Below are 17,313 nucleotides of genomic sequence, written 5' to 3'. Positions count from 1 at the left end.
ACCCTCCAGAGTCCCCGCCTCCTCACCTCGACTCCGCCCCTCCGCCCCGCGCCCCAGAGGCCCCGCCTTTGCGCTCTCACCCGAAAACCCCGCTGCCGGCCCCGCCCCTACCAGCGGCCCCGCCCCCCGCCCTGCCCGCGCCTTGGGCGCACTTCTAGCTGCGCTGCTGGGTCTGCTCGAGTCCTCGCGTTCAGCCGAATGCCGGCCGGCGCCGCGGTGCGTCGCCTCCCCTCAGGCCCCTCCCCCAATAGCTGTGGTCTGGCAGCAACTGGCCGGCGGCCCGCGGGCGGGCCGCCCTGCCCGCTGTAGCCCACCCCCCTCTTAAAGCGGCGGCGGGAAGATGCGGTTCCGGGAGCCGCTCCTGGGCGGCGGTGCTGCGATGCCGGGCGCATCCCTGCAACGGGCCTGCCGCCTGCTCGTGGCTGTCTGCGCGTTGCACCTTGGCGTCACCCTCGTCTACTACCTGGCTGGCCGCGACCTGAGCCGCCTGCCCTTTCTGGTCGGAGTCCCCACACCTCTGCAGGGCAATTCGAACGGCGCCGCCGCCATCAGGCAGCCCTCCGGGGTGCCTCGGCCGCGAGGGACAGCGCCTCCGTCGCCTTTTGAAGCTTCCTTCCAGCCGCGTCCAGGTCGCGATTCCGGCCCAGAAGCGAACTCTCGCCTCGGCCCCGCGAGCAACCTGACTTCGGCCCCAGAGTTCCCCATCATAGCACTGCCTCTGCCCGCTTGCCCTGAGGAGTCCCCGCTGCTCGGTAAGGACTCAGGTTGGCGCCAGTCCAAGGACTGGGACTCTTACCGGATTTCCCTGACAGGGCCCCCCGGACCATACCCTCTTCCACGACAGCCAGCCTGCCTATTCCGGATCATACTTCCTAATCCCAAACAGAGGTTCCGGGCTGGACGAGGGTGAGAGGTTGGGAGGTGAGCCCCTTTGGAGTCATGTTGGAAGCTAGGCCGGGGGCGGTACGGGGAAGCCGCAGGCCCCTTTGGCCCCAGAACCTGAAAAGGCCTCGGAGACTTCCCTGCTCTGGCCCAAACCTCAAGAAGTTTTGGAGTTTGATTCTGCTTACGACATGGAGCAGCCTTCGCCCTGCTAACTCTGGTTGGGACCACAAGGCAGATCATGATAACCCACTCTAGTTGGGGAACGGATGATGAGGCCTCCGGTGGGGATGGGAGCCGATCTTCCAGTTCAACCACTCTTGGCTGAACGAGGGTTAACTTTTTTCCAGAGGTTTTGAGCGAGTAATTTAAACAAGTGTTTACGTTAATGATGGTAAATCCTCAGTAAATTGTCACCATTGTGTTCAGTTCCTCCTCCGTTTAGAGATCTCTGCCCTGGGGCCCTCCTCCCCTGCTTCCTACCCTAGTAGGTTCCCAAAACCTCAGTGAGCTGGGCGGTCCCAGGGGCCATAGGTGTTTGTGAGAGTAAGGTGTGTACCCTGGGGACTGCAGGGCTGAAATATAACCAGTTAGCACCAAGTTATCCCTTTCTGGGAGCTGCGGAGAGTCTGAATTATCTTGCTCGGAGGATGTGAACCTTAACCTCCATCCTCTGTTTTAGCTTGGACTGGGAGCTTGGGTGGGTGTAATTGCATTCTCCGCATGAGCCTACTCCCAGACCTTTCTTTGACCTGTAATCCACAGGCAGTCAGGCCCAAGGCAGCCACAGGTTGCTCCCAAGATTATCAGACAGGTGGCTGCTCATTTCTAATGCCAGAGTTTCCAGAATGTTGTTCTGAGTGAGGGGCCCTGGCAGGCAGGCAGGCAGGCAGGCGTCCTGCCAACAGGAACTCTTACATTTTTCCACAGAACCCTGGCAGAGTAGGCCTCCTACGTGCTCTTGCTCAATTTCTCCAATAATTACTTCAATATTTTTATATCCAGTTTGGGAGGAAACTCTAGCAATTGGTCAGAAGTGAACTGTGGTAATAAGGAGGACTTTTTTTAAGCAGAAAATTGAATTCATTTGGACTTGAGGGTTCGTCTGGGAAGCAGACTAGTCCTATGAAATGAAGTCAAATCTTTGCCCTGCTGCTCAGTGCATGATATAGAGTTTCGCAGTCTCTTCCTCATGAGTAAAATGGGGTTGTCCATGCTTAACTCACAGGGTTATTTTTAGGACTAAATGAAATCATGTAGGTTAAGTATGTGGCAAATAGGTCTTGGGACTTGAAATTTTATTTCTCAGACTCCCAGTCTGAGAAAAGGAGGAAGAGAGAGTGAGTCCTCTTACCCCCAAAGAGTCCGGGTTTTGTCTTTTTGTTTTTAATTGTTATGTGGACTTTATGCAGAAAGAGAAATTAATTAGCAAATTAGAGAAAAGTACCCCAAAGTTCATTAGATTAGTGTTTGAGGTATAGGGTCTTCTTGATGAAGCATGAGAAGCTGTGGTGACTCACCTCTGCTTTGTTTTGTAATGATGCTAGTGATTACTGGTGTTTCTGAGTTGACTCTGAATTGGCTGCTGAAAGGGACTTCCTGAGAGATAATGTTTTGGAGGGCGAGGAGAGAGGCCCTGGACCTTCTCTGTCTTGGCTGCCTTTGTGTGACAGGCATGGGACCATGATGTGTAGGCATCTTGCTGAGGCAGTCCCAGAGAGTGAAGGCGGAGGGTTTTTCTTCATTTTAATTGAGCCCTTAGGTTTGAGTGCCGCTCTCTGAGGGAAGTTTCTGGCTGGGACGGGAGAAAGTCTCCCTGGGAGTGAGTGTGTGTGTGTGTGTGTGTGTGTGTGTGTGTGTGTGTGTGTGTGTGTTGGGGGGGCGGTTGAGCCCATCTGTTCAGCTGGGCAGGTGTCTACCAAAACCCTTGCGGGTTGGTTTTGAGGTTGGTGGGAGAAAGCATCCGTGGGGTTTAGAGCTGTGGCCTTTTCACTACTTGCAGTTCCTTTCCACAACTTGGCCCTACTTTCTGGTGTCCAGAGGTCTGGACCAGATGTTGCGATCCCTCCTGGCTGATAGGTGGTGGGGAACAATTATGCTTTTCTGTGGAGAAGCCAGGCACCAGACTGGGCTGTTGACAGGTCACTATTTGATCTGTGTTGTAGGTTGTCAGAGCCTTGGAATTGACTTCAGATAGACTTGGATTTGAATCTTGCTTCTGTCTACACTGTGTGATGTAGGACAGTGTAGAGCGATAGTAGGCCCTGTCCCTGGCACCTCCATGGGTTAGTGTGAGGCCTCCCTACTGCTGCAGCGGGGAGGTGGGCCTTTCCTGAGGATTCCTACAAGTTCCCCAGGGAGAGCAGGCCTGCAGGTGTTATCATCTTGGCCCTCAGGGGGGCGCTGGGCAGCATCCACTCCAGTGAACGCTGTGGTAAGGCTCCCTTTCCTGACTGCTTGGGTGTTTGCCTATGGTTTAGTCAGCCTGGGAGGAGCAGTGGCCTTGAATTGCGTTTCTTTTCCCGGAATGTTATCTCTGCTCAGATTTGGAGGCAGCTCAGTGTGACTGGCGCTGGCACTGCTAGCCCAGAGAGGGGCTGGATGGGGGGTGGGCAGTACCTCAGGTTGGACTGGTTAGGAGAGGCAGGGCTGACCTGAGGGCTCAACTGGGGCTTGATATAGTTGGTAGAGCCCTCTCAAAGGTTGTGGTGCATGGGGCAGGAGGCAGTGGTGAGTACAGGACTGTTTAAACCCCAGAGACCACTCTTGCCCAGCTCTATGAGGAGATCCTCTTCATTTGTTCAAAAGAAGACTCTGATCTAGAGGTGGGCACCAGAGAGTCATGGGCACCTGGGCCAGCAAATAGCAGCCGCAGGTAGTCAGAGCGCTGGGAGCCAGTTGTCCAGGAGCCAGTTTCCATGTGGGGGCTTTTGTGGGGGCTGTCAGCTGAGTCTCTGCCTTGGTTTGTGCCCTTGTGAAGACAAAGCACTGAGGGCTCTGAGCTCTCAGTTGTTTCTCTGCCAGCATGCTACCCCTCCCTGCCCCCTTCCCTCATATGCACACACGTGGACAGTGTGTACTTTGGGGACATCTGTCCAGGACAGTGTGTACTTTGGGGACATCTGTCCTCGCTTCTGCTTGGGAAAGGGCTCTCTTTCCCCTTTGGAGGTGAGTCTTAGAACCTCATTACTTTCCAGCTTGGGGTGGAGCCTCGTCCTAGGCATTGGGGAAAGCACAAGGAGCCTCCCCTGTGTCCAGATCTTTAAGCTTTGGGAAGTTAGATAACTAGACCTTTGAACCTGTTTTGTCCTGTTGCTTTTTCTGGAGGAAAATATTTATTGATGTGTACACACACACATGCCTTCTTGTCCAACAGGCTGAGATTGAGAAATATCCTCCATGGCTATCTGGATTTCCGATGTTGGTAGGAGTGATTCCTACCTGTTGTAATTCCTCCCAGACTCTGAGCAAGTGTGGGAGCCTTCAGCTGATGAACCCCGGTGGAAGTTCCTTGGGGCAAAGGGAGCAAGAGCCAAATATGGGATTGGATTCAAACCGCTGCAGTGTCTTGGAACCTTACCATTCCAGGATGGGACTGATCAGTCCCCTGGCCCCCATCCCTCATTGTGCTGGTGGGCGGGGATGGGTGGGGTGGGGGGGTGGAAGTCCTGCCTCAGCACACACAGCCAGAGAGTGGCTGGCTGGGGCTCGAACCCTGGGTCTCCTGCGTCCCAGTCCAGTGCTCTTTCTTGAGAATATTTCCCAGTAGGCACCTAGTACAGAGGCTCAGGGCAGCCTGATGTGGCCTAGAGTTTGGGAAGATCCCTGCTAGTTGTGTTTATGGATCCATCTTCAAGGTCTTCTATGGTAGCAACTTGCCTGGATGTCGTTGTTGGCTAGGGCATCTAGTAACTTTATTCATTCAATTTGGACAACATGTCTGTCCTGTGCTGGGCCCTAGAGCTACAAAGAGGAAGATGACAAAATACCTCCTCTTTAGGAACTCACAATTTAGGCAGAGGAGGTATAATTAAACTGTGCTGATGTCATTTAGGGAAACTCTGTGTGTGTGTGTGTGTGTGTGTGTGTGTGTGTGTGTGTGTGTGTGTGTGTGTTTAGGCTCTCCCTCTCCCAATCCTCCTTCCTTTTGTTTCTTCTTACTTTCTTTCTCTTCTTATTCAGAAAGCCAGAATTGGTATCAAAGTTCTCTAGACCTGGTTTTTATTTGATTGTGTGAAAGTGTTTCTCTAATTTCTAAAGCCTCACATTAGCTCTGCTGGGTAATCTTTAACTTGCTGCTTAATAATGACTATAATGATACATCAGCAGCCATATGGCTGGGTATTATGGTCTTTGAGTAGCAGCAGAGTAGGGATTCCCAGGCTGGGACTTAACTAATTTATGGGTTGGAAATGATGGGACAGATAATGCCAAGGCAGTCTCAGTCCTTCCTGCCTTCTGCCCTAGGGGCTTTCTAGACTTTGAGGTTTCAGCTGGGCTCTGGTTGTGTGTGAAAGGGGCCCAGTCATCTTGTGGTCAAACAAACATGGCGATTTCTCCACTGCTGTTTACCTAGTGAGTGCCTCCTACCCCTTGTTCTCTTCTTACTCCTGATACGGAGCAGAGACTGGAATTCTGCTTGAATCCACATCCACCTGGAAATTCCAGTTTTTCTTATCTAGTTAAATAGCAATCCAGTTGTCTCAGGACAGATGGTCTGCCCTTTCTGCTTAAATCCCTTGAGGGCCTGGCACTGTGGCTGTATTACTTTTGGCTTTGGCACTGCTGGGTGTGGTCTCTGGGCAGTGAGGTCACTGTAAAGGCCAGCCAGCCAGACCCTGACTCCTGTGGGAATTATTAAAAGGGCATGGGATTGGATTCGGTGACCTCCACTTGTCCCTGAACTTGATGAGGGGTCTTGGGAGCCAGACTGTGGTTGTGATTGTAAAGGGCCTCTGTGTTTACCTGGGCTCAGGCAGGTCACCAACTTGGGGAGAGATCTCAAATTTTGTTCTAAAGGTCAGAGACCTTCAGGGTGGAAGGTTGTGATGGCTTGGGGGTAGGGGATAAGGTCTGGCAGGGAGCTGGTGCTGGTGAACGTGGCTTAAAGGCAGAAGGGCTGACTCACAAGGCTCATTGTTTCAGGTTCTACTTCCCAGCCTGGCCTCAGCCCGACCCTTCCCTACACAAATGCAAGCCAGGGGCTATGTAATTGGTTGTTGCCGAATTGTTCGGCAGTGATTTTAATGTCTGGTCTGGGTGTGTTAAATAGCTGCTTCTCTATTCCCCTGCCTCCTCTCCTAAGCCCCTCAGGAAGCCCTGAGAGAGAGGAGGAGAAGCATTTGCCTCACCAGTATACGGGCTGTGGTGGTTTTGCTTTTGCCTGTCTGAGGAGTCAGTCATTTCTTCCTCCTTTTCATAAGAAGTAATGCAGGCTCATTGAAAAATAATTTGATAAGTTAAGAGATGAAAAAGCACACCTATGTTCCTGTCACATAGACAAACTATATTGGCATATTTACTGCTAGTCTTTTCTTGTACACGTTTAAGAATATAGCTGATATCCTCATAGGTGGGCAGATATGTTGGTATAGATATATGTACCTTTAAAAGCCACAAAGGCTATATTCTGTCAGCTGATTATGCCATAACTTTTATCATTCAATAGTTGTTACACACACACACACACACACACACACACACACACACACACACACACGGTTTTGGAGGGTTTTTTTTTAGTGGTCTGGTATACATAAAGCTTTATGTACTTTTTGGATTGTTTCCATAGTAGCATTTTCTAAAAAAGATAAATAAGATGCAGGTGCTTTTTGAGAAGGCCTAAGTCTTTAAGTCGGTTTTACGAAAGGATAGACCCTTCAAATATTACATTTTTTTGCTTATTGCTGGTGGATGAGTACCATTCATTGCTGAATGAAGGATGTTTCTAGAATTCTTATTAAAAAGGAAACTAGATGAAGGAAGTGACTAGGGCAGGGGCAGAGGGCCAGGCTAGGAGGCAGGCTCTCGGGGGGATCAGGCTCATCAGAAATTTGCTGTCAAAAGAATCAGTGGGGGTGAGGCCTCAAGAGTCAGCTTTCTCAGTAACTTCTGCTTTTGTTTCCTTAGCAGCCAAGTCCCTGGGCTAGGCTTGTGTGGGCTGTGGAACTGTGGCACTGGGATGGTGGTGTTGGATGAACAACCAGCTAGCTAAGGGCCCACACCTGAACTTATTTGCTGATGGACTCACGCACTGTGAGCTCATAAAACGCAAACAACTGAATCTGGCCTTGACACGCCCCATACCTCTTACTGAGCAGCCCCAAACTCAGCACTAGTGGCAGCCAGTGCTGTTGACATGACTGACTTGACTGTTTTCATAGGTGTGAGAACAAGCTAGCAAATCAGACTCTGAAATACACAGCACAGCTTTCTTACCTCCAGGGGGTACTGAGATGTGGGAGGGGTCATGAAATGAGAAACCTGTAGGTTTCCGGAATTCCTTTCAGGAGAAGCCTCTGACATTGGGAGAGCCCGGCACTCAGTCGGGGCTCGTTCAAGTGGATTATTGCAAATCAGTCTTCAGGCCAGTGGCCAGGCTCTTCCCAAAGTGTCTTATGTTGAAGATATTCCACTTTGAGTGTCCTCACTGGAGCTAAGTTCTCTTCTGAGAGGTGCTTTGGGTTTGGGAATCTGCCAGGGGTCATTTGGCACGGAGCCTGGGGATTAGGGCAAGGCTGTGCTGAGGAAAGGGGCAGGGTTGTGTTAGATCAGCGGGACCAGTGACTAGTAGTACCCTATGAGATCAGGCTCCTTCCTGCCCGACCACTGGAGGTCATAGGGAGGGGCCTTGACAGGGGTTTTAATCATTGGCAGGTCTTAAGACCCAGTGAATTCTAAAGATGCCTTTCAAAAGTTCTTTAAAAGTTTCTTCCTGTTTTGCATAATGTCCTTTTGACTTTGACATCCTGAAACCGCTGAGCCCGTTACTGTTTCAGGACACATCTTTGGCTTGAAAAAAACAGGAAAGGACTCCGAGATAAGAGTGGACAAGGGTGGAAGTAGGAAAACTGATATTTGCATTCTGTGAGGTGTTAGATATTCCCTGGCCTTCAGTTGAGCACTCAGGCAACCTGGGCAGGATCTCTGCCTGGCTGGTCGACTTGAGTCTTCACCCCAAAGTTAACAGGGGCCCCATGGAGGAGAATGGGGACTCATTTACTCATTCAGCAAACTTTTATTGGTAACTGTACTATATGAAGCATAGGAGTTAGACATGAACAAGGGCTGGCGCTGCTCTCAGGGAGCCCCTCAGCAGCAGACAGACTCTGACAATGGCTTGTGGTCAGAGAAAAGAAGTGTGGGTGCTCCCAGGGCCAGCGTCAAAGTGAAGGACCTTTCTTCCAAACACTGATTTTAGCATCCCTGTGTCTCCTTGGTTGGGAACAGCAGGAATCTATAGCAGAACACGACTTAAAATTTCCTCTAGTTGCCGTCACATGGGAAGAAGATCATAGCTGAGGCCCAGCTGTTGCGTAGAGTCACCAGCCGGGCAGGAATGGACAAGAAGTAGAGGCAGAGTGAACAGAAGATGATAGAAGAGAGAAGCTGGTGTAATTGGGAACCATGCTGGACAGGGGAAGCCTGAGGATAGCGAGCCTGAAGCGAGGTGAAAGAGATACAAAAAGAGAGGTTTCATGGCTGCTGAGTGTAGAGGCAAGCCTTGAAGATCACTGGAGTGAGGATTCTGAGTTCTGGTTCTCCTAACTCATTACATTATTTTGGGCAAGTCCTGCTCTGTTGGTCTCTCTCCCTATCTCTGAAGTTTGAGTGCGCTGGACCTTTGGTCTTTAGTGTCCTCCTTCTCTTCCTCCTGGAGTCTAGGTTGATGCGGGGGGAAATCCTGGTTATATCTGCAACACGTAAGACCTCTGAAATGCCCTGTGAAATGCCCACTACCCGTTCCAAGGGCTCTCGTGAGGCTTTGGCTAAAGATTTTATCATCTCTAAGCAGGCATAAAGATTTTAGTTGACAGATGACCTCTGAAATGTCTTGGGGAATGTTTCTATCACTCTGGCTAGCCATGAGATACGTTCGGAAAAGATGTTATCCTCTCTGTGCCTTAGTGTTCTCATCTGTAAAGTGAGGATAATAATAGTGTCTACCTCATAGATGTGAAGTTTAGGCAGTAGGCATAAAAAGGCCCAAAACAGTACCTAACACAGAATAAGCTCTGAATGAACATGTTATCTATTATTGGTAGTACTAATAATTCTTATTTGTGAAGAGTTTGACTTTTGCTTGGTAGGATTTGTTCCTTTTTTTTTTTTTCTAGTTGAAAATGTCATCACATTAAATGTTTAAAGACATAATTCTACTATGTACCATAATTCTACTAAAATGTCATCACATTAAATGTTTAAAGACATAATTCTACTATGTAACAAAACATGCACCTACCGCTGTAGCAAAACTTGCATTTACTTTCCAAATGCATACACATTATACCCTTGTTGCAATCATAGTGTAAAACTATTTTGCATTCTGCTATTTTCATTCAACCTTGTCTTATAAACTGTTATATTGTTTATAATTATCCTATAATCTTTTATCCTAATATATTATCCTAATTATCTTTTATAGCTGCTCTCTAAAATTCTTATGGATATTCCCTTGACATTCAACATTTCAGGTTTCACTGTTACAGATAATATTGAACATTTTTGCAGTGTGTAGTTTGTTGCATCAGTCGAATTATTTCCTTGAGCTAAATTGCTGGAGAGGAATTTCTGGGTCAGAAGATATGGTCATCTTTCCAACACTGGTTCACATTGCCATTTGTTTTCTGAGGTTGAAATAATCTACAGGCCCTAAATTGTAACTTCCTGGACCAGGGATATTGGCTTTTTAAGAGAGTAAACTCCCAGGGAGAGTCTGTTCTATCTGGAGTCCCACACTTACACTCCCAGCCTTGGGGCCCTGTGCCTCTTAAGGTCCCTGTATAGGGCCTGGGGCCACTTTAGACTTTAGGCTTTTCCTGTAAGCCATTGCCTCTGGGCATTTGTGTTCATGAAGCCTTACTGATGGCTCTTTTAACACCTTGGCCAAATAATAATTTACGTAAGATAAGAACGTTTCCTTTTTCCTTTATTTATGCTGTCAAACTTATAATAGAATGGAGATAAACCCTGGCTTTAAAAGCCTGACTTAAAAAAAGCAGTACTGATCTAAAACTTTGTGGGTTGGTTGCTGGAAAAACTGCATTCGGCCACAGAAACTGTGTTAGGTTCTGATGGGCTAGCTTGGGTGCCTGACCATTTAACCCATATGAGTGAACTCTGATCTGACAGATCTGGAAATGGGGCTTAGACAAGAAAGGCTTTCAGATTATTTTGGGTAAAAATAAGTTACTCAATAGGTCCAAATATGAAGTTCTGTCCCTATAACCTCCCCCCATGCACATGCCCCTTTTGTAAATAACTTGCATAAATGGTAGAATGACTTTAGAGCTAGTGATTGCAATGACCAAAGTTTTACAAATCTAGCAGATGGGGTGCATTCAACTTGGGGCAGCTGCTCCCTTCACCTTACGGCCGCTCCATCATATGTCCTGTCTTCTGTATTCCACAGCAGTTAGCCCTGACTTAACAGAGTCTGTATGGAATCAGGCCAGAGTTGTTGTCCAGCATAATGTTCCCAGGGGACCCAGGGCAAGATCTTCTTCCTGTGTAAAATGGGGAGATAATGCTTACTTTTAGGGGAGGGGGCGTTGATAAGAGGATTGAATGAGATGAGGTTCGTGGTAATATCAGTACTCTTGTCTTTTGATTAATGCCTAAACCATTCCCTTGGGCATATATTCAGTATAGAAGGCTGCAGAGTATAATTTCCTCTAAGTGCAGTTTTTTTCTTTTTTTCCGTCTGTTTGGGGCACAATTAGGAGGAAGGAAAGGTGTGAGGTTATACTCACAGCTCACAGCCTAGGGAGAGAGTGTAGCCTGGAACCAGGTTTCATGGAGACTGTGGCCTGGCTTCTATATGAACCCTCCTACCCCAGGCTACAAGGAGAAGGCCTCCATCTTGTTGCATCCACAACACTGGGAATTTGGAGTGTGTGTTGCCATGTGTCAGGTATGCCAGGATTCTGTGGTGATCCACACAGCTTTCCCTCCTTCAAGTGGACATTGTCAGTGTCCTGGGGAGATGTCCTCATAGATCATAAGTAGCCAAGTGGTCAGGAGGAGGAGCTGGAGGGATCATTGGAGTCTCAGGAGGTGAGAAGCTATGTGCTAAAAAATGGGGGCTGGATATAGGTGGGCTTAGCCTGGGATGCCCAGTGGCCTGTGCCTGATATATTGTTAGAAAAACTTAGGCACAGGCCTGTTTTTATCCAGGGCTGATGTTAGAAGCCAGGATGCCAAGCCCTTCAGCCCAGCTCTGGTGTCAGCCTACTGAGTAATCTGAGAGAAGTCACATCTTCTCACTGGGCCTCAGGTTTACCTATCTGGAAAGTGAGATGAGAAATTGGCTTGGATGCTCTCTGGAGTCTCTTCCCGCCTGGGAATTCTAATGTAACCATGCACTCTTGCTCAGTATGGCTAAATGGCTTCACTGCAGGGCAGTTGAATGCTGTCCCTTCTAGGACCCAGCCATGTAAAGCCAGGGTGACTCTCAGTGGTCCCTGTGAGCCAGGACTGAGTCTTACTGGGCAAATCCATACCCACCAGATCCTTCCAGCAATTCCAGTTTCTAGGCACAAAATCAAAAGTCAGGGGATGAGTAAGTTGGTTAGTTTGAAAATCCAATCAGTGGGAGCTACTGTGAGTCTGGGGTCATGGGCTCCAGCAACAACCAGTTGTCCACTCTCACAACAGATGTTTATTCAGCATTTACCAAGCTCATTAACTCTCACAGCAGCTCTTTTTCTTGTCCAATTGCCCTAGTTAGAACTTTTAGTACTATGTTGAATAGATGTGATTAGGGAGGACATCCTTGTCTTGTTCCTGATCCCTAAGGGAAAACATTCAGTCTTTTGCTATTAAGTATAATGTTAGTGGGAATTTCGTAGACACTCACTTTATCAAGTGAGGAAAGTTCCTAGTTTGTTGAGTGTTTTTTGTCATGAATAGGTAATATGTTTTGTCAGATGCTTTTCTGTTTGTTGAGGTAAATCATGGAGGTTTTGTTGTTTATTCTATTGATATGATGTATTATACATTGATTTTTTTTTTTTTTAGATATAAATCAATCTTGAATTCCTGGAATAAATCCTAATTGGTCATGGTGTATAATCCTTTTGATATGTTGGATTCAGTACACTAATATTTTGTTGAAGGTTATTATTTATCAGAGATAAGAGATACTGATCTGTAGTTGTTTTTGTTTTTTTTTTTTGACTTATTGAAGTATAATTGACAAATGATCTGTAGGGTTCTTTCTTGTGGTGTCTTTGATTTTGGTATAAAGGTAAAACTGATTCATAGAAAAGGTAGGGAAATGTTCCCTCCTCTTTAATTTTAGGGAGCGTTTGTGAAGGATTTGTATTAATTCTTCTTTAAATATCTAGTAGAGTCCACTAGTGAGGCATCTGGGCCCTGGGCTTTTTCTTTGTTGGAAGCTTTATGATTACCGATTTGATTTTTTTTTTTTTTTTGTACTTGTTACAGTTCTATGCTGATTTTCTATTCACTCTTGAGTTAGTTTTGGTAGTTTGTGTCTTCCTAGGAATTTGTCCACTTAATCTAATCTGAGTCATCTAATTTGTTGGCATACACTCATTTATACTATTCCCTTAAAATCCTTTTAATTTCTATAAGGTTGGTAGGGGATGTTCCCCCTTTCATTCCTGACTTTGGTAATTTGAATCTTTTTTTTTTTTTTCTGGTCACCCTAGCCAGAAGTGCCATTTTTGTTGATTTTTTTTCAAAGAATCAACTTTTTGTTCCTTTAATTTTTTTTCCCTGTATTGTTTCTGTTTTCTTTTTCATTAATTTCTACTCTTTTTTTCCTTCTGCTTGTCTCAGGCTTAGTTTGCTCTTCTTTTTGTAGTATCTAAAGGTGCAAGGTTATTGATTTGAGATGTGGAGCTCATGCACTTTTAACATTTTGATAGATACTGTCAAACTGCCTTCCAATTTATACGCATCAGCCGTGTATGAGAAGCACCTGTTTCCCACATCCATGCCAACACTGGATGTTATCAGTCTTTTTACATTTGCCAATATGATGGTCAGATGTGATATCTTGTTTTAATTTGTTACTCTGATTACTGATGATGTTGAGCAAACTGTTGTGTTTTTTGGCTGTTTGTAGTCTGTAAATTACTTGTTCATATTTTTACTCATTTTTCTATTTTAAAAATGTTTGTAGGAGATTTTAATAGTATAGATATTGCTCTTTTATTATATTTTGTTGGCAAATATGATCTCTCTGTCACTTGTCTTATCTCTGGTAGCTTTGACCGTATAGAAGTTTTGAGTTTTTATGTATTTAAATGTCTTTTCCTATATCATTTCAGGTTGTTTTCTCACTTAGGAAGGTCTTCATCATTCCAAGATTATAATTTATTTCTTCTGTATTCTCTTCTACTATGGTTCTTTAACATTTTAGTACTTGTCCCTACACTAAAAGATGAACAGAATTGCTGTTCAACCCTCATGTGTTGCAAGAAGACATAGCATATCAAAAGGACTTTTTGAAGTCCCAGGTTATTCTTCCAAATCTATCACTCTTGTTAGTGGATCAGAGTTTGAAAAGTGAAATTTTAGCCACTCATGATTGTAGAGCTGTAATAATCTGGAGGCTTTCAAGTTCTAGGGAGTCAATGAGAAGGCAAAGTAATATTTATTGAATATCTATTAGTATCGAGTACTGTGATAAGTATGTATATGTGTTATCTCATTTGCCACCTGAAAAGGACACATTATTATATCCACTCCTTAGAGAAGGAAATTGGAGCTAGCTTCATTTAAAGTGATCCCGATACCAGAGAGATACTACCAGGAGTGCATGGCTGGCAGACTGCCCAAATGGCCCACAGGGAAGAAGGCTCTCCACAGTCCAAAGTTTGGTTCTAGATGGAGAGGGAAGGATGTACTTATGACCAGCATTACTGGTCCAGAAATTCAGTCAGGGCTTCAGAACATATCAGAGGGGCAGCTGACTCAGTAATAAAATGCCTAGGAGACTTATTTACATGCTGGAATGCTCAATTTCTGATTTACTAGGAGGATTAGAACTCTCGACATGTGTCTTAAAATTCTCTGGCTGCAGGCAGACTATAAAGAAAGGCATAGTTTAGTCAGACAGCTAGTGAGTCAGAAGTCAGAGCAGGGAAATGAGTATTTCACCTCCGCGGTCCCCAACCTTTTTGGCACCAGGGACAGGTGCTCCTCCTATGAGACTCTAATGCCTGATGATCTGAGGTGACACTGAGGTGGTGATGCTAGTGTTGGGGAGTGGCTACAAATATAGATGAAGCTTTGCTCCCTCACCTGCCACTCTATTCCTGCTCTGTAGCCTGTTTCCTAACAGGCCACAGACCTATAAAGGTCTGCAGCTCATGGTTTGGGGATCCCTGCTCTATCTAATGTTTGGTGGTATCAGGCTGTCATGGCTGATGAATCTGTCCCCACAGTATTGCAGATTTTCTCAGAGACTTTGGTCTGATCTAGAGATAGGTCTCCTTTCTCCCCTGTATAGTCCTGCTCATTGTCCATCATTCCCCTATTTATTTCCTTCTATACTTTCTTCCGTCTTTCCATCCAGCCATCCCACTATTTCACGGCCTATTATCATCATGGGCTCTCTCTCATGCCTTATTTATTTGTTCTCTTTTATCCTCATCCTCATTTTCCCAACCCCACCATGGGCAACCATTCTAATGTGTTTAATGTGTATCTGTTTTTGCTCTTGCAAATTGGGAGCTGCTGATTTACATATATGCATTTTTTTAAATAAAAAAATTTTAATTTTTTTAGATGAACATATAGTAAAATTGACTTTTTTGGTGTATATATTTGTATAACCACCACCTCGTACATATTTCTATAACCACCACCTCGATCAGGATACAGAACATTTCCATCACCCAAAAAAATCCCCCTTGTAGTCCCATTCTCCTCCCCCCCTTAACCCCGGGCAACTGCCATTCTGTTCTCCATTACTCTAGTTTTGTCTTTTTGAGAATGTCATATAAATGTATCTATCATACAGTATATGTACCTGTATTTTTAACTTACGTAAATAGTATTATTTTATAGCTCATTCTGATTCTAATTTTTTTTTTTTACCCAGCTCTTTTTTTCTTTTAAGTTTAACATAACTTCGAACTTATAGAAAAGTTGCTAGAATTATACAAAGAATTTCTGGGTATCTTCTGGATTTACTTAAATTCCTCAAATGTTAACATTTTGCAATATTTGCTTTTTTCTTCTCTCTTTCTCTTCTTTCTTTCTCCATGTATGTATGTGTGATATAGTCTGAACCATGCCCCTTTATCCCTAAATATTCAGTATGTATTTCCTTAAAGTAAGAATTTTTTTATATATAACCATAATGTAATGATCAAAGTCAGGAAATCAGCATTGAAACATTTCTATCTCATCTACAGACCTTAGGAAGATTTTGTCAGTTGTCCTAGGGATGTCCTTGTCAAAGACAATACATTGTATTCAGTTGTCATGTCTTTCTTTTAATTTGAAACAATGCCTGAATCCTTTTTTTGTATTATACACTATATTGTTAAAGAGGACAGGCCACTTATTTTGTAGAAGGCCCTTCAATTTGGGCCCTTCTGATGTTTCCTTGTGATGAGGTTCGGATTATGCACTTTTGACAAGAATACCACAAGAGCGATGCTGAGTTCTCAGTGCATCATTCCTGGAGGCACATGCTATCAATTTGGTCCTTACTGGCAATGTGAACTTTGATCATTTCATTATGGTGGCATCTGCCGTTTCTCCATGATCAAGTTACAATTTTTACCCTTTTTAATTAAAAAGTATCTCATGGGCATTTACTTTGAGATTATATAAATATCCTGTTATTCTGCAAACTTACATCTACTGTTTTTTTTTTTAGCATCTATTGATGATTCTTGCCTGAATTGGTTATTATTATGGTGGTTGGTGATCCAATTCTGTCATTCCTTCTATATTTATTAGTTGGCATTTTCCTGCAAGGAAGAGCTTTCCCTTCTTCCCTATTAATTTAGTGCAGACTTCTGGATTCTTACTTTATTCAATAGCACATAATCCTTTATTAGTATTATTTATTTGGTGCTCAGACTGTCCCAGATTTGGCCAATGAGATCCCTTTCTGGCTGGTTCTTATGTCCTTTCCATCATTCTTTGAGCTCTTTTTTCCTTTTGGGCACAGAAAGATGTTCCAGGCTCCTGTTGATCATTCCTTGACTGAGCCCTGGAATCATATGCTTCTCAGACCAGCTCTAGTTCTTTTCAGTAGAGAATGATAGTTAGAAATCAGGGACTGAGCTCCAGGCGCTCACTCTTGTTTTTAAAGTCCATCCACATTGCTGTGTGTACATCTAGTGTCTATGGTGTTCACCCCAATTTTCTTTCTCCCTTCCTTAAGGATAGACTCCAACACTACCTTCACAAAACTGCTATAAGGAACAGCCTTCTACTTGTCCTTTACGGACCAGCGTATATATATTTATGTAGATTTGGGAGTGCTAGATACCACTCCAGAATGGCCGCCCCCATTTACATTTCCACCAGTGGAGCTTGAGCATCTCTGTATCCACAAATACTTGGCAATAACTAGCTTCTTAATTTTTTGCCAAATAAATAAAGAGCTCTTGTTTTAACTTGCTTTTCTCTAATTATAAATAAACTTGAGTATCTCTTCATATGCTTGTGGCTTTTGGGACTCTCTGGCAAATTGCTGATTCATAACAACTTTTTTTGGCTGTTTTATTCACTGGGGTTCTTAGATTTTTCTTGTTGATATGCAGGATTTTTAAAATACACCCTGGATACTAATCCCTTGCTGGTCTCAGACATTGCAGGTATCTTCTCTGAATCTGTCATCTATTTGTTTACATTGCCCATGCTATCTTTGTTTGAAAATAACCCTTTTCTCCTTGTTTTGTGCAGTCTCTCTTCTTTTTCTATAACTATATTAATACCCTTAGTTTTTTATATTTTGCTGATATAGCTGAACTCAGGTGATTCTTCTCAGCATACAATCTTTATTACCCCTTAACCTCTATTGAATTCTATTGAGAATGACTTTGACTATTTATTTATTTATTTATTTAAATTCTTTAAAATGTCTCTCCTGGTTACTTTAACAAAATCCCTGTTTTTCATAATTTTTAATTTCTAAGTTTTTAAAATTTATGACTTTGCCTCTTAAGAATGTAAGGCCGCATACAAGTATTATTCATAATTATTCAGCAAATATAT

General features: G+C 44.6%; 1 protein-coding gene across 1 annotated transcript in view; it reads left to right on the top strand.

Moving 5' to 3' along the window:
* The first annotated feature begins 274 nt into the window (after window positions 1-274).
* The window catches only part of B4GALT1 (beta-1,4-galactosyltransferase 1), a 48,125-nt gene continuing 31,086 nt past the window's right edge, over window positions 275-17,313 (top strand). The window contains exon 1 of the mRNA XM_011381394.2: window positions 275-752. Within this exon, the coding sequence (XP_011379696.1) occupies window positions 341-752 (412 nt within the window). The 5' untranslated portion in view covers window positions 275-340. The remainder of the gene's footprint in view (window positions 753-17,313) is intronic.

The sequence above is a fragment of the Pteropus vampyrus genome, unplaced genomic scaffold (genome assembly GCF_000151845.1).
Source record: "Pteropus vampyrus isolate Shadow unplaced genomic scaffold, Pvam_2.0 Scaffold436, whole genome shotgun sequence".
Taxonomy (NCBI): domain Eukaryota; kingdom Metazoa; phylum Chordata; class Mammalia; order Chiroptera; family Pteropodidae; genus Pteropus; species Pteropus vampyrus.
The sequence above is the reverse complement of the archived record's forward strand: the minus strand, read 5'-3'. Positions and strand labels throughout refer to the sequence as shown.